General features: G+C 45.7%; 2 protein-coding genes and 1 pseudogene across 2 annotated transcripts; 1 reads left to right on the forward strand and 2 right to left on the reverse strand.

Annotated features, from left to right (window-relative positions):
* Window positions 1-7,837: 7,837 nt before the first annotated feature.
* On the reverse strand, window positions 7,838-11,147 carry LOC125554465 (the record flags this gene model as incomplete). Its single annotated transcript, XM_048718018.1, has 4 exons — window positions 10,887-11,147; window positions 9,410-10,833; window positions 9,059-9,296; window positions 7,838-8,806 (listed from the first exon to the last, which is right to left on the reverse strand). Coding segments are annotated over exons 1-4 (2,892 nt in total), but the record flags the coding sequence as incomplete, so codon positions are not given.
* A 1,634-nt stretch (window positions 11,148-12,781) lies between these two features.
* On the forward strand, window positions 12,782-13,605 carry LOC125554924 (annotated as a pseudogene).
* An 880-nt stretch (window positions 13,606-14,485) lies between these two features.
* Window positions 14,486-16,399, reverse strand: LOC125554925 (BTB/POZ domain-containing protein At2g46260-like). The gene is made up of 4 exons (XM_048718292.1): window positions 16,382-16,399; window positions 16,242-16,308; window positions 15,432-15,711; window positions 14,486-15,314 (listed from the first exon to the last, which is right to left on the reverse strand). Exons 2-4 carry the CDS (start codon window positions 16,291-16,293, stop codon window positions 14,486-14,488), a joined length of 1,161 nt encoding a protein of 386 aa, XP_048574249.1. The 5' UTR covers window positions 16,294-16,308; window positions 16,382-16,399.
* Between the last annotated feature and the right edge of the window lie 991 nt (window positions 16,400-17,390).

Raw genomic sequence — 17,390 nt, forward strand, 5'->3', positions numbered from 1 at the left:
CTCTTGAATTCCTCGCATGCGAGCTGGTGCTAGGAGTTCATCCCGCTTCCGAAACATCTAATTTAAAGAAGGGGGTCAATACATATATATATGAATGAATGAAACTCAACACAAATGATGGTAATAAAATAAAATTGTGAATGTTGTTATTTACGTACTTCATATTGTTCGTCAGTGTAGCCCCGCTCACAGGTCGTGTGGCGGATGGACTCGCAAACATAGTAACCACAGAAATCATTCCCTTGTTGCTGCCACAACCACTTTACAAGAAATAGAGGTTAATCAAACTGATAAGCAAGAATGCCAAATGGTATTAATGAAACTAGCGCTTGAATGACTAGTAGATGCGCTTAAAATGCTACTATAGCTAGTACTTACTTTCGGGTGTCTAAATTGCAGCTCCTTCGGCAGTCCCGGAGCTTTTCTGGTGAATTTTCTCCAAACCCTGCCGGACAAAGAAAACAATTAATTGATATATCAGGAAATGAACAAAGTTGCTGATATGGTGGATAATGATCGATTTAACTTACTTCTCGAGTATTTGAGTCATGTCTGCATAGTCCTTGGGATCTTTTCGTCTTGAGTCTAAGACGGTTACTAGTCCCTGCTCAAGCTTAATATGTAGGAGAATATAGTGGAAACTGCACACGCATGCATAACTCATCAATTACATTACTATAACCTTGACTAATATATAAGGGAAACCGAATACGCACAAGACAGTAACACTCACTTGAAGTTGTAAGGAAAGAGTATTATATCTTTGTTTTGATTTATTATCAACGATTCTAGCATGCTGGCCTCGGTTTCTGCGGCATGAAATTTAACCTGAGTTGCATCTATGAGATTTGTGTTAATGAACCCAATATCACCGACTTGTCTTTTCTTCAATTCGATGATCTTCAATCTGCATAATATAGTGAGGATGATTATAAATACATGCAATGAAAGAGCTAAGCTATATAGAGAAACTTAATGACAGAAGTAGTACTACTTACAGACAGTAGCAGGTGACAGTTGCTTTATCGAGGGCCAATTGATTGAAGAACTGATAGAACTCCTCAAATGGAACAGGCAACAGATCAATTCCAACGAGGTCATGCTCCGGTTTAACTCTCGCATACAAAGTACTCCTCCCCCCAGAGTCTCTGCAGATTTTCAAGTACCAATCATGCAATCTTCGCATCATCGTTGATAGAGATCTTTCATCTTTGACGAGAGGCTTCCCGTACTCGTATCTTTGTATCTGCACGTCCATGGGGTCATAATGTACTTCGTCGGGCAGGTAATCTGCAGGATTGCTATAACCGGGCACCATCCTCGGATCATTATCGACGTTGTGGCTAGGCACCTTGAGCGGGGGGCACGATTGCTTCGCTTGTTCGCCGAGCTGGGCAATTTGTTTCCCAGCTCGTCGTTCTTTCAGCCTTTGATCACTGACAGTACTTCCCGACCGCTCCGCTTCGGCAAATTCCTTTCCAATAATGCGGTCATAGTTTCCTTTCGGCGAATCAGACTTCGGTGGTTTTGTCAGGGCAGCCAGAGTGCGCTTCACTTTCACCCGATCTACCTTCTCCTCCGGAGGTGGATGTTTCTTTGCTTTCACCCCTTCAAAGAATTTCTTCACTTCTTCTCGCGCGATCTCGGCATTCTCCTCCTGGGTCCTCTCGTATGGTAACTTCTCTGGAGTCTTCAGAGAAGGACCGAATCTGTATATCCTCCCGCCTCTGGTTGTACTGCTAGACGCCGACCGAGCAGACGTAGCGGTTGTCTTCTTTACTTGCTTAAGCGGCGGAGGAGAAGGACTACGACGCGCCGGAGCAGCTGGAGCGGCGGCAGGTCTCTTCCGCCCTTGCTGACGAGGCGGAGAAGGAGGAGGCGGGCTGCTCGGGCGCGTCGGCGCAGGCGGAGAAGGAGGCGGAGTGCCGCCGCGCGCCGGAGAAGGAGTCGGCCGAGGGCCCTGATCGTCACTCGCCAGAGGAGGAGGAGGCGGTGGAGGCGGAGTGCCCTGACTCGCCGAAGGAGGAGGAGGAGGCGGTGGCGTCCAGTTCGGAGGGTTGATGAGGTCCTTCCGCCATAGGCATGGAGTCTTCAGAGCAGACCCCAGCCGAGTCTCCCCTTCACCGGTAGGGTGGTCAAGCTGGAGGTCCTCAAATCCCTCCGTTATCTCATCCACCATCACCCTAGCATATCCTTCTGGAATCGGCCGGCAGTGAAAAGTTGCGCCGGGTTCAGTAGGATAAACAGAGCCAACAGCCGCCTTGACCTTCAAATTCATCCATTGCGTCATAAGGTGGCAATTTTGAGACTCCGTGATAGCATCCACGGGATAGCTGGCAGGAGCCTTCAAGGCATGCTCTAGCTGAAGCAGCTCGGTGGAAGCCACGCTGCTTCTGCGCTGAGATGGCGGGGTAGCTTCGGGGGAGGCTTCGGCGGTATGTTTGCTGCGATTTGCTTCTCGTTCCTCTATCGCGTCCACCCTTGCTTGCAGCGCCTGCATTTGGGTCTGCTGCACTTTTTTCCTCCTCTCATGGGATTTGTAACCGCCTGCGTCCAGAAACCCAACCTTCCACGGAACGGAGCCTGGCGTGCCTCGTGTCCGTCCAGGGTGCTCAGGATTCCCGAGGGCCATTGTGAGCTCGTCGTTCTCTCTGTCTGGAAAGAACGTCCCTTCCTGCGCTGCTTCGATATACTGCTTAAGCTTACTGACTGGTATGTCCATTTGATCGTTCGTCCAAATGCACTTCCCTGTTTCAGGGTCCAGGGTTCCGCCAGCCCCGAAGAACCAAGTCCGGCAACGGCCTGGCCAGTTATTTGTCTCTGGTTCGATCCCTTTATGAACCAGATCATTCTCACTCTTGGACCACTTAGGCCGGGCTACGAGGTAGCCACCTGACCCCGTGCGATGGTGAAGCTTCTTCTTCGCAGCATTTTGCTTGTTTGTCGCCGACATCTTCTTACTCTTTTCTGATGTCTTGTGGGCCACAAATGCGGGCCAGTGATCTCTGATATTCTCATATCTGCCCTTGAATTCTGGTGTCTCATTTTTTTCGACAAACTTATTCAGCTCTTTCTTCCACCTCCTGAATAGTTCTGCCATCCTCTTCAGAGCAAAAGACTTGATTAATTTCTCTTTAACTGGGTTCTCTGGATTATCCTCAGGTGGTAGGGTGAAATTTGACTTCAGCTCAGTCCAAAGATCATTTTTCTGCATATCATTGACATAAGACACCTCAGGGTCTTCTGTAGCTGGCTTAAACCATTGCTGGATGCTTATCGGGATCTTGTCCCTAACCAGAACCCCGCACTGAGCAACAAATGCGCTCTTTGTCCGGAGGGGTTCAATAGGTTGGCCGTCGGGCACGATTGCTATGATCTCAAACTTTTCATCCGAGCTCAACTTTTTCTTCGGGCCTCGTCTCTTTACCGAAGTTGTGCTCGATTCAGAGGGCTAGAAAAAAGAATAAAGACTTAATTAATATGTGTACATATACCAAAACAATGAATGCATCAATCAGCTAGTCAGCATAGGCTTAACTAATATATATACCTGGCCGGACTCGGTTCGGTCACCGGAGCCGTCATCACGGTCTCCTTCTTGCACCGGCATTGGGTCACCGGAGCCGTCCTCATGTTCTTCTTCTTGCACCGGCATTAGGTCACCGTAGCCAGCTTGTTCACCCTGTCCTTCCAGACCATCGGTTTCGTTGAGAAACAACGAGATGGCATCACTTCCTTCTGCGATTATGTCCCTCAACAACGCTTCTTTTGTTGCTTCGTCTAGGGCGGTGTCCATAGTTTCTACAAATATTTACAACATGGCAATTATTATTCAAACATGATAGATGGATATATTAGTGCCAAACGTAGAACTAGCTACCTAATCATAGTAAGCTATCGGGAGGGGGTATATATCGACAACGACGACACTACATCTATGTCCCTCGACGACCCTCGTTCCCGATAAAAAAAAAGAGGAAGAAGAAGAAAAATAAGAGGAGAAGAAAGAATAGAGGAGAAGATCTCCTCTATTCTTTCTTCTCCTCTTTTTTTCTTCTTCCTCTTCTTTTTTTATCCTCTTCTTCCTCTCATGTTCGATAGGATCGCCGAGGGGTCGGGAGGTTGCGTAGTGTCTCAGGATTCAACAAAACCATGTCTTCATCATTAGGCGAAAGTAACATGTGCATGATGGTACGAAGCTCTTCAAAGTTGTTCTGGAACGGACTCCCAGATAGGATAATCCGCCTTTTGGTACAAAGTTCAGCAAGAGCCTTCCGAATATCGCTATTTGGAAGGCCTTTGCTGAATTGGTACCAAAAGGCGGATTATTCTATCCGGGATTCCATTCCAAAACAACTTTGCAGAACTTCGTACCAACATGCCCTGGTTACTTCCGGCTAATGATGAAGGCATGGATTTCTTCAATACTTTGACACTAGGAAACCTCTCTCGACCCCTCGGCGATCCTCGACCCCTCGAACCCTCGACGACCCTGGAACCCTCGACCCCTAGACGACCCTCTTCTTCCTCTCATGTTCGAGAGGATCGCCGAGGGGTCGGGAGGTTGCCTAGTGTCAAAGGATTCAACAAAACCATGTCTTCATCATTAGGCGAAAGTAACATGTGCATGATGGTACGAAGCTCTTCAAAGTTGTTCTGGAACGGAGTCCCAGATAGGATAATTCGCTTTTTGGTACAAAGTTCAGCAAGAGCCTTCCGAATATCGCTATTTGGAAGGCCTTTGCTGAATTCGTACCAAAAAGTGGATTATTCTATCCGGGACTCCATTCCAGAATAACTTTGCAGCACTTCGTACCAACATGCCCTGGTTACTTCCGGCTAATGATGAAGGCATGGATTTCTTCAATACTTTGACACTAGGAAACCTCTCTCTACTTCCGGCTAATAAGAAGAAGAAGAAGAAGAAGAAGAAGAAGAAAAAAGAAGAGAAGAAAGAATAGAGGAGAAGACTTCCTCTTCTTCTTCCCCTTCTTCCTCGCCTCTCTCATGAATGTCCGGCGTTCTCGACCCCCCCCCCCACGTGTCGAAGAAAAAAAAGAAGAAGAAAAATAGGAGAAGAAGAAAGGAATAGAGGAGAAAAGAGAAAATAGAATATATATTCTATTTTTCTCTTCTTCTCCTCTATTCCTTTCTTCTTCTCCTCTTCTTTTTCTTCTTTTTTCTTCTTCTTATTTATTTCTCCCCGTCTTCCTCTCCCCCCTCGGCGACCCTAGACCCCCTCTCGACCCCCTCTTCTTCTCCCTCTTCTAATTCATTTGTTCATATGAATATACAAACATTTTCATATTTACAATAATTAATATCACCAAAAAAATCTATGAACAGAAAAAAATCCTATATTCTTTCTTCTCCTTCATATTTACTATTTTTTGCATATGAACAGAAAAAAATCTATGAAAAAAATCATATGAAAAAAATCCTATATTCTTTCATATTTTACTATTTTTTGCATATATACATGTAAAAAAAGCATATAACAGAAAAAAAAGCATATAACAGAAAAAAAAGCATATAACAGAAAAAAAGCATATAACAAAAAAAATATGCTAGCTAGGGCGCCGCGGCCGGACCAGAGGACGACGGCGACGGCGACGCGGGCGACGGCCACGGCAACGATGGGGGCGGGCGGGCGACGGCGACGGCGACGATGGGGGCGGGCGGGCGACGGCGACGGCGACGGAGGGGCGGCGCGGGCGCGGGCGACGGCGACGATGGGCGCGGGCGACGGCGACGATGGGGGCGGGCGGCGTCGGCGGCACGCGGCGCGGGGATTATACCTGTTGGTACCGGATTCCAAAAATTTGTGCATCGTTCCCCACAAGACAAGAACCTTTATTTCGAAATAAAAAAAAAAAATCTATTCGCGTCGGAAATGAGAGATTTTTTGTTTCTCCATACAGAATTAGTTTCTTCAGATTCTGACGTAACAAACAATTTTTATGAGACATAAGAACCCCCATAAAAATATTTTTTACTTTACTAGACTTTTGAACTTAGAACACTAACAGGTCAAATTTTAGATTTTTAAGATTTTTATTTTAATAAGTAAAACAAGTCAGTTAATTCATTAAGGTGGTTATGTTTATACCATGTATCAATGGCCAACTCTTATCTTAGTACAAGGTTCTCTCGGAACAATTATTATTTATTTCAAGCTAGGCATCGAGGCAGGAGGATACGAGAGAGCGGGTTCGGTCTTGGGGGCCGGCAGGGCGAGGGGGTGCGGGGCGGCGCAGGGACGAGGGCGACGGCGACGGGGGCGCGGCGGCGGCGGCGCGACGGCGACGATGGGCGCGGGCGACGGCGACGATGGGGGCGGCGGCGTCGGGGCAACTGCAGGATGAGAATGAAAAAATGCTAAGTGCTTCCTTATATAGAACAGGCTTTAGTCCCGGTTCGTGGCAGCAACCGGGACCAAAGGTGGGCATTAGTCCCGGTTGGTGCCACGAACCGAGACCAAAGGTCAATTTTCGGCAGGCCAAAGGGCAGGAAGCGGCGACCTTTGGTCCCGGTTGGTGCCACCAACCAGGACTAAAGGGGGGCATTGGTCACGGTTGGTGCCACCAACCGTGACCAATGCCCCCCTTTAGTCCCGGTTGGTGGCACCAACCGGGACCAATGCCCTTGTGCGCCCCGCGCCTAGAAGTTTAGTCCCACATCGCTAGCTGAAGGGCGCCGATACTGGTTTATAAGCGCTGCTCTGCCTCCCCTTTCGAGCTCCTCTCAAATGCAGGCTTTCGGGCCTAAACTGCTACTGCCTGTGGGCCTATTGGGCCTCTGCGGGCCTGAATCCTGGCCCATGTAGGGTTTCTAGTCGTATTCAGGCCGTGGAGGCCCACTAGGTGGCATTTTTTTTGGTTTTTTCTTTTCTATTTCTACATTTTTTTGGTTTTTTATTTTTTTGTTTCTACTTAAAACTAAATAATTACAGTTTTTTTAGTGATTTCTTTTTGCTTTTAGGTCACAAAAATTATAAACTTTCTGTTAGTGCCATTAGTTTTAAATTTTAAATAGTTTAAATTTGAATTTTTAAAAATTTGTGTGAATCACTAGTTTATGAATAACTTACTATAAAATTAGAATTTTTTTTCTATTTATTTTTTATTTCTACTTACAACTAAATACTTACAGTTTTTTAGTGATTTCTTTTTGCTTTTAGGTCACAAAAATTATAAACTTTCTGTTAGTGCCATTAGTTTTAAATTTTAAATAGTTTAAATTTGAATTTTTAAAAATTTGTGTGAATCACTAGTTTATGAATAAATTTACTATAAAATTAGAATTTTTTTCTTCTTTGCTATTTATTTTTTATTTATACTTACAATTAAATACTTATAGTTTGATTTTAGGTCACACAAATTATATTCTTTTTGCTATTGAAGAATATTATAGTTTTATTTAGTTGATCATAACATAATATTTTAAGTGATTGTTTTTATTTTCATAAAAGTTTTGTAGTTCATTATGTTTGCTATTAATTCATTCTTTGAGCTAAATGACTCTGAAATTGGAAAGCATTTCAAAATGAACTCTGAAAAGGTTGAAAGTTGGCATGGTATCATCATTTCACCCACATAGCATGTTCCAAAAAGTAGAGAGGGTTACGACAAAAACTTGATGCACTTCGTGTACAAAATGGACAATCACTTTCGAAGTATCAAAGTTTCGAACCATAAGACATGAAAGCATTTCAAATGAACTCTGAAAAAGTTGAAAGTTGGGATGGTATCATAATTTCACCCACATAGCATTTGCTTATTGCGGGAGAAAGTCTTCACTTTTTCTTTGCTTGTGTCATTTGTTTATTGCGCCGTAACCATGGATAATCTTCATTGTTTATCAGGATGCTTGGGTCAGCCTTGACATTGAAGGGAGGAATTTCATGAAACTTTTCATAATCTTCAGACATGTCTGTCTTGCCGTCCACTCCCAGGATGTCCCTTTTTCCTGAAAGAACTATGTGGCGCTTTGGCTCATCGTATGATGTATTCGCTTCCTTATCTTTTCCTTTTCTCGGTTTGTTAGACATGTCCTTCACATAGATAACCTGTGCCACATCATTGGCTAGGACGAACGGTTCGTCAGTGTACCCAAGATTTTTCAGATCCACTGTTGTCATTCCGTACTGTGGGTCTACCTGTACCTCGCCGCCTAACAGATTGACCCATTTGCACTTAAACAAAGGGACCTTAAAATCAGGTCCGTAGTCAAGTTCCCATATGTCCACTATGTAACCATAATATGTGTCCTTTCCGCTCTCGGTTGCTGCATCAAAGCGGACACCGCTGTTTTGGTTGGTGCTCTTTTGATCTTGGGCGATCGTGTAAAATGTATTCCCATTTATCTCGTATCCTTTGTAAGTCAATACAGTCAAAGATGGTCCCCTGGATAACAAGTACAACTCATCACAAACAGTGTTGTCACCTCTGAGACGTGTTTCCATCCAACTGCTGAAAGTCGTGATGTGTTCACATGTAATCCAGTCGTCGCACTGCTCCGAGTGTTTGGAGCGCAGACTGTTCTTGTGTTCATCGACATACGGGGTCACCAAGGTAGAGTTCTGTAGAACTGTGTAGTGTGCTTGAGACCAAGAATATCCGTCCCTGCATATTATTGAGTCTCTTCCAAGAGTGCCTTTTCCAGTCAGTGTCCCCTCATACCGCGATTTAGGGAGACCTATCTTGTTAAGGCCAGGAATGAAGTCTACACAAAACCCGATAACATCCTCTGTTTGATGGCCCATGGAGATGCTTCCTTCTGGCCTAGCGCGGTTACGGATATATTTCTTTAGGACTCCCATGAACCTCTCAAAGGGGAACATATTGTGTAGAAATACGGGCCCCAGGATGACAATCTCGTCGACTAGATGAACTAGGACGTGCGTCATGATATTGAAGAAGGATGGTGGGAACACCAGCTCGAAACTGACAAGACATTGCGCCACATCACTCCTTAGCCTTGGTACGATTTCTGGATCGATCACCTTCTGAGAGATTGCATTGAGGAATGCACATAGCTTCACAATGGCTAATCGGACGTTTTCCGGTAGAAGCCCCCTCAATGCAAACGGAAGCAGTTGCGTCATAATCACGTGGCAGTCATGAGACTTTAGGTTCTGAAACTTTTTCTCTGGCATATTTATTATTCCCTTTATATTCGACGAGAAGCCAGTCGTGACCTTCATACTGAGCAGGCATTCAAAGAAGATTTCTTTCTCTTCTTTCGTAAGAGCGTAGCTGGCAGGACCTTTATACTGCTTCGGAGGCATGCCGTCTCTTTCGTGCAAACGTTGCAGGTCCTCTCGTGCCTCAGGTGTATCTTTTGTCTTCCCATACACGCCCAAGAAGCCTAGCAGGTTCACGCAAAGGTTCTTCGTCACGTGCATCACGTGATTGAGGAGCGGACCTCTAGGTCTTTCCAATAGGGTAGGTCCCAAAATATAGATTTTTTCTTCCACATGGGTGCGTGTCCCTCAGCGTCATTCGGAACAGCTAGTCCACCGGGACCCTTTCCAAAGATTACGTAGTGTAAATCATTGACCATAGCAAGCACGTGATCACCGGTGCGCATGGCGGGCTTCTTCCGGTGATCTGCCTCGCCTTTGAAATGCTTGCCTTTCTTTCGACATTGATGGTTGGTCGGAAGAAATCGACAATGGCCCAGGTACACATTTTTCCTGCATTTTTCCAGGTATATACTTTCAGTGTCATCTAAACAGTGCGTGCATGCGTGGTATCCTTTGTTTGTCTGTCCTGAAAGGTTACTGAGAGCGGGCCAATCGTTGATGGTCACGAACAGCAACGCCTTAAGGTTAAATTCCTCCTGTCTGTGCTCATCCCACGTACGTACACCGTTTCCATTCCACAGCTGTAAAAGTTCTTCAACTAATGGCCTTAGGTACACATCAATTTCGTTGCCGGGTTGCTTAGGGCCTTGGATGAGAACTGGCATCATAATGAACTTCCGCTTCATGCACATCCAAGGAGGAAGGTTATACATACATAGAGTCACGGGCCAGGTGCTGTGATTGCTGCTCTGCTCCCCGAAAGGATTAATGCCATCCGCGCTTAAAGCAAACCATACATTCCTTGGGTCCTTTGCAAACTCATCCCAGTACTTTCTCTCGATTTTTCTCCACTGCGACCCGTTAGCGGGTGCTCTCAACTTCCCATCTTTCTTTCGGTTCTCACTGTGCCATCGCATCAACTTGGCATGCTCTTCGTTTCTGAACAGACGTTTCAACCGTGGTATTATAGGAGCATACCACATCACCTTCGCAGGAACCCTCTTCCTGAGGGGCTCGTCGTCAACATCACCAGGGTCATCTCGTCTGATCTTATACCGCAACGCACCGCATACCGGGCATTCGTTCAGATCCTTGTAGGCACCGCGGTAGAGGATGCAGTCATTAGGGCATGCATGTATCTTCTCCACCTCCAATCCTAGAGGGCATACGACCTTCTTTGCTGCGTATGTACTGTCGGGCAATTCGTTATCGTTTGGAAGCTTCTTCTTCAATATTTTCAGTAGCTTCTCAAATCCTTTGTCAGCCACGGCATTCTCTGCCTTCCACTGCAGCAATTCCAGTACGGTACCGAGCTTTGTGTTGCCATCTTCGCAATTGGGGTATAACCCTTTTTTGTGATCCTCTAACATGCGATCGAACTTCAGCTTCTCCTTTTGACTAATGCATTGCGTCCTTGCATCGACAATGACCCGGCGGAGATCATCATCATCGGGCACATCGTCTGGTTCCTCTTTATCTTCAGCAGCTTCACCCGTGGCAGCATCATTGGGCACATCGTCTGGTTCCTCTTGATATTCACCAGCTCCCCCCGTTGCAGCATCACCGTATTCAGGGGCACATAGTTGTCATCGTACTCTTCTTCTTCGCCGTCTTCCATCATAACCCCTATTTCTCCGTGCCTCGTCCAAACATTATAGTGTGGCATGAAACCCTTGTAAAGCAGGTGGGAGTGAAGGATTTTCCAGTTAGAGTAAGACCTCGTATTCCCACATTCAGTGCATGGACAACACATAAAACCATTCTGCTTGTTTGCCTCAGCCGCATCGAGAAACTCATGCACGCCCTTAATGTACTCGCGGGTGCGTCTGTCACCGTACATCCATTGCCGATTCATCTGCGTGCATTATATATAATTAAGTGTCCAAATTAATAGAAGTTCATCATCACATTAAAACCAAAGTGCATACATAGTTCTCATCTAACAACATATAGCTCTCCAGAGCATCTAATTAATTAAACCATACATTGAAACTATGTAAAACATTTCAATGCGAAAACAAATGCGATCATAATCGCAACCAAGGTAACAATTGATCCAACGGCATAATGATACCAAGCCTCGGTATGAATGGCATATTTTCTAATCTTTCTAATCTTCAAGCGCATTGCATCCATCTTGATCTTGTGATCATCGACGACATCCGCAACATGCAACTCCAATATCATCTTTTCCTCCTCAATTTTTTTTATTTTTTCCTTCAACAAATTGTTTTCTTCTTCAACTAAATTTAACCTCTCGACAATATGGTCGGTTGGCATTTCCGATTCACATACATCCTAGATAAATAAAATCTATGTCACGTTGGTCGGCATAATTTTCATAAACAATAAATGAACCAATAGTTATGAAGATAATATACATACCAAATTCGAATCATAGACAGGACGAGGGCCGACGGGGGCGGATACCAAAACCATCGCACTATATAAGATGCAATAATAAATGTAAGAAAATGATACAAGTATCTATCTAAACAGACAAGTAAGAATATTTTTCCTTTCAGAAAGAAGATAAGAACAAGAGGCTCACCACGGTGGTGTCGGTGATGAGATCAGCGCGGGTGATCGACGGCGGTGAAGACGGGGACGGGGCGTGACGGACCGCTAAATCTAGACAAATCTCGAGGAAAATGGAGCTTGGAGGTCGAGCTTCGAGAGGAGAAAGTTTAAGTAGTGTGGCTCGGGCATTCCATCGAACACCTCATGTGCACAGGAGGTGAGCTAGAGCACCACAAACCCCTCCCCTCGCCGGCCAAAGAAAAACAGAGCACTAGAGTGCTCTGCTCGCGGGCGAGGGTATATATAGGCACCTCATTGGTCCCGGTTTGTGGCAAGAACCGGGACTAAAGGGGAGCCTTTGGTCCCGGTTCAGGCCACCAACCGGGACCAATGGTGGTGGGCCAGGAGCGAGGCCCATTGGTCCCGGTTCGTCCCACCAACCGGGACTAAAAGGTCCAGACGAACCGGGACCAATGGCCCACGTGGTACGGCCGGCCCCCTGGGCTCACGAACCGGGACCAATGCCCACATTAGTCCCGGATCTACACTGAACCGGGACTAATGGGCTGAGCCGGCCTGGACCATAGCCCTGTTTTCTACTAGTGTCTATTCCCCGCATTACGTGGCGCTCAATGAGTAAACACGCACCCTCCTCCCCTGTGTGGTTTGGGCCGACCCAAATGTTCACGAAATTTGAAATTTGTTTCCAAATTTTGAAAATTGTTCATGAATTTTAAAAAATGTTCCCAGATTTAAAAAAAGTTCACGAAATAAAAAAAATGTTGCAAATTTAAAGAAAATGTTCATGAATTTGTTCTCCACTTGAAGCAACGCCCTCGCGTCATCAGGCCAACTGAATGTCCAATTAAAGTAGAGCCCCCGCGTCAGGGGGTACGCGTTACCTCCCTATTACCCCGACCCATGCCGCGCTAAATAGGATCCGCTCCACCATACATGGGCGGAGGAAGGGGGTGCCCAACCAGGCAGACCCAAAGAATCTGAATTGCTTGTTGAAAGTAGGTGAACAGTATTTTTAATCTAGATAAGAAGTTCATCTCCAGATAAATAGATGGCAGCGCGCGCTAGATTTGGTGCACCGCTTCGAGCGCACCTATAAATTGCCGCGCTCGCCACACGGCCTCCACACTGCCACGCATACTCTCCTCGCTACTCTGCCGCCGCTTGCTCGCCTCTTCGTCGCCCCCACCATCACGCGCCGCCGTGGATCGTCTGGCTACCGCGGCGTCCGCGAGCACCCCGACGGCACCTACTACGCCGAGATCCAGTCTGGCGACGTCCGGCTCGGCCTCGGCACTTTCCGGACCACGCACGAGGCCGCCCGCGCGTACGACGCGGCGGCGTGGCGCCTAGAGAGGCCGCCGACGCAGATGAACTTCCACGATATCCTCACGCGCGAGTAGGGGCAGGACGTAGCCCCTCCGCCTCGTCTTATCACGGACCAGGACCGTGCGGAGCACCGTCGGCGACAGCGCCGCCTCCTCGTCGCTGAGGAGGACGAGCGAGCCATGGCGGAGTGGAGCCGGCACCACCCGGAGGACGTCGCGGCGGAGCACGCCTTCTGGGCGGAAAGGACGGCAAAGCGCCGCGTGGAGCGGTTGGAGAGGCATCGGCAGAAGGCCCTGACAATATCGCAGTGCGATATCGTTGAGGCAGGTGGGGTGTCGATCTTTGAGGATAATGATCCTCGTTGGAAGGACATGTGGATCGATACCTCGGACAACACCAGTTCGGATGAGGACGAGGACGACTCGGAGTAGGGTGTAGTCGCACCATAGTTTATGTAGTTGCACCGTAGTATGTAGTTGCACTGTAGTTTTATCTATCTATATTATCGATCTATGCTATGAACTATAAAAATATCTATGTATCGTTTTTATTATCTATGAAATATGTATCGTTTTAGCGCGATATGTATGCAATGTTTCGTGCGATAGTGCGCGCTGCATTTCAACGCGCCTGCTAGAGCTACGCACGCGCGTTAAATTTTAGCGCGGCTGCTGGAGCCAGCACTGCCGGCCGCGCTTTTTCAAGCAATGGGCGCGCTATAAAGTACTTTTTAACGCGCCGCGCGTTCTGCAGCTGTTGGAGATGCTCTCACACATATTTTCTTTCATTTAAATGCACGTGCAAATCATTCACATCATCAGGCGCGTGCAAACAATTAACGCTTCACATCATCAAGCGCCACACAACCATTCAACTTTTCAGTTTTTAGTACTTTCCACCACATGCAAGGCCTCGACATTATCAAGCACATGAAAGCCCTTCCCTTAACATGATCAGGTAACCCCGACCTAACACAAGCGGTCAGGTAACCCAGAAGCCCAGGTGATGAACACATCATGTTCAGACACCGTAATGCCCCAATTTCGGGGGAAGACATGTAAAACGGAATAGCCCTACCGTCCATATTAAGGCATGGAACTAGTCAGTATCTTTCTTAACAAAAATGTCGAAAGATAGATCGAAGGGTCTACCACCCTGGTATCGAACTTGCATTGTATAAGAGGCTACAAAGTGCTTCCAGCAGACACAAAAATAACAAAATTAGACACAGAGTACGGCCAGAATCCCTTTGAAGCGACTGATGACGAACACACGAGTACACGACCCAACTCTGCTGAGTTTGAAATCATATCAAGCATGTAACTGCCGCTGCTGGACCGCCGCCAAATCAGCTCTCAGATGCAGCACACCATCGATGAAGAGGTTGTCATCGGCAATGAACGTTGACCATGGAACGCCAAAAAGATCATCGCATTGTTCCAACAAATGACGGGTGAAGGTGCCCTTACACCTGTACTTGCTCTCAAATTTTCCCGACGATCTTATCCTTGCAGCAAATTCAATATCTACTGTCAAATCTGTTGAACCCAATCCCATTAAGCAGAGGCCAAAGGTGCACACCTTACTCTGCTCATCCATTGTACAGACTGGGTTGAGTTGCATGTTCCCATCCCACCCTGCAAGCTGGAAGCCACGCGACCGTACAGCTCCAGACAGGAAGAGTCGGGAGCACTCCTCGCGTGTTAGATCCAGGTAAACAATAACCTGTGGGCAGGGTCGATCAAAAGCAACCAATTTCACAGGTTTGAACTTGTAAGCTCGTTCAGTAAATTGCCAACAGGTTGTTATGTCTGCTGCAAGAGCACCTTCCATCTGTTTTGGGCCAGCCTTTTGTAGAAGTGCCTTGGCAATACGCTTAGCTACTTGCTCATGGTCTATATCATCATCAGTGCATGTTAGGATATCCTCAAGTGACGGACGTGTCATATAACTGAAGCGGACCAGCGGAAGTAAACGACAACTCAAGATCTCACGTCTTTCCTCCAATTCTGGGTATCGTGCACGGGCCCATGTGAGCATAAATTTATATATGCAATCTTCAGATGCTACTTGTAGGTCGGTACTTGACAAGATGGCTTCAATCCCAGCAAGAGGGAAGTTCATCAATTCACGTCTGAACCTGAAATGAGACAAACCATGTCATAAGTACACCAAATGCATGATTTTGTGACATCAATGTCTACAGTTTTCTTTAAAAAGGGAAAAAACATGGCTCCATTAATTGGGCATCACTAACTTATGAAAATTCTTGTGCTTGTTGGCAAGGAATTCCTTGGCAACATCAATCACATGCTGGACCTCAGCAACCATTAAAGTCGAGCAAGGGTGGTCTATGTAGAGCAGTGCAGATTCTGTGGTCATAGGCAAGCTTGTGAGCAGCTGACTGCAACGCCTCATGCAAGAGATAACCTCAAACTTGTCTGCAGCCATCAAGATGTCGAGCACAAGAGTGGGCTCAGTTATTGTCAACTTCCCACTGTACATATAGCTTAAAAGTTCCATAAGGGCAATTTCCTCTGTTCCAAGTAGAATGAAAACAGAAAAACCGTAAGAGAATAGTTCAATACAGAGGTAAACAAAAAAGGACAATCTTTTTGTACCCAAAATGATTGTTTAAGTTGACTATTGACTTACAGTATTGAAAAAAGCTCCATGTGAGATTACCCTTTTCCTATCACGGAAAAAAATGTATACTACTATAGAAAACTTATAGTTTGCGGAATCCAAACAATCTCAACCATTCCATACAATCTTTCCTAATGGCTCATAAATTACATTTGACCTTGAAGATTACCTCATAATTGCATATCAAAAAGAGACTTAAGACAGAGCTAATCCCGAATTAAGAGAGAGTCAGTTAATCCACAAAATGCCCACATTGATAACTAAAAGAGACGACAGGCATCAGGGATATTAAGATAGTGCATGGTACATTCAATATATACCATAATAAGCATGTTTTTCTTAAAAAATATAGTAACACAACCACAATAGCAAATTAGCCTAAAATATGAGGGGGAATGTTATAATTAAGCTATCACATTACCTGAATTGGCAATCCTAATCCTTGGATGGGTCTGATTATCAGATTCTTTCATGCCATTCGAGAAAAGCTAAGAAACATGAAGCTTATCAGAAACTTGAAATGACTGTACAACATGCAGTTCATATGGTTATAAAAAATACCTTTAGAAAGAAAGGACTTTGAAGTGTGGTGGGTTTGGGAAATTTCTGGATAACTCTCTTCCTCTCTAGTCTGTACAATACATATACTGGTTTACATGGGCCATGTGGGCCAGATTCACACATATACAGCCCAACACTCCCCCTCAAGATGGGTGATAGATATCTATCATTCCCATCTTGTCACACGCAGAATTACACTCCTTGACACTTAAACCCTTAGTTAAACAATCAGCCACTTGTTCTCTAGAGCTCACATAACTTATCCTGATTATGCCATCATCTAACTTCTCCTTGATGAAGAAGCGGTCTATCTCGACATGCTTGGTTCTGTCATGCTGAACTGGATTATTAGCAATGCTGATAGCTGATTTATTATCACACCATAACCTTAGGGGATCCTTCCTTATTACCTTTAACTCAGAGAGAAGATTTCTTACCCATAACATCTCACTCAAGCCTTGTGAAATAGCTCTATATTCAGCTTCAGCTGTTGATTTGGACACCACTGGCTGCTTCTTACTTCGCCATGACACCAAGTTTCCCCCAACAAACACACAATAACCAGAAGTTGATCTTCTGTCATCCAAACAACTTCCCCAGTCTGCATCACAGTATCCATCTATATTAAGATGCCCATTCTTCTTAAACCATAGCCCCCTTCCTGGATTACCCTTCAGATATCGGAGGATTCGATAGACAGCCTCTAAGTGTCCACTCCTAGGATCATGCATGTATCTGCTCACCACACTCACTGCATATGAGATATCGGGTCGTGTATGACATAGGTAGATGAGCCTTCCAACAAGTCTCTGGTACTTCTCCTTATCCACTGGTTCCCCAGATTCAGCACATAACTTATGATTCTGGTCAATAGGTGTTGAAGCAGGCCTACACCCAAGCATGCCTGTATCACTAAGCAAGTTGAGAGCATACTTCCGTTGTGACAGAACAATTCCTTTAGGGGATCTAGCAATTTCTATACCAAGAAAGTACTTCAGTTGGCCTAAAT

Source organism: Triticum urartu, chromosome 4 (genome assembly GCF_003073215.2).
Source record: "Triticum urartu cultivar G1812 chromosome 4, Tu2.1, whole genome shotgun sequence".
Classification (NCBI taxonomy): Eukaryota; Viridiplantae; Streptophyta; class Magnoliopsida; order Poales; family Poaceae; genus Triticum; species Triticum urartu.

What these genes read in the sequence shown, in the direction of transcription:
- LOC125554925 (XM_048718292.1), bottom strand. Translation starts at nt 16,293, where the DNA reads ATGAAAGAATCTGATAATCAGACCCATCCAAGGATTAGGATTGCCAAT. An exon ending in GATTAGGATTGCCAATTCAG is followed by an intron (nt 15,712 to 16,241) that starts GTAATGTGATAG and finishes TACTTGGAACAG; the next exon opens with AGGAAATTGCCCTTATGGAA. An exon ending in AAGCACAAGAATTTTCATAA is followed by an intron (nt 15,315 to 15,431) that starts GTTAGTGATGCC and finishes GTCTCATTTCAG; the next exon opens with GTTCAGACGTGAATTGATGA.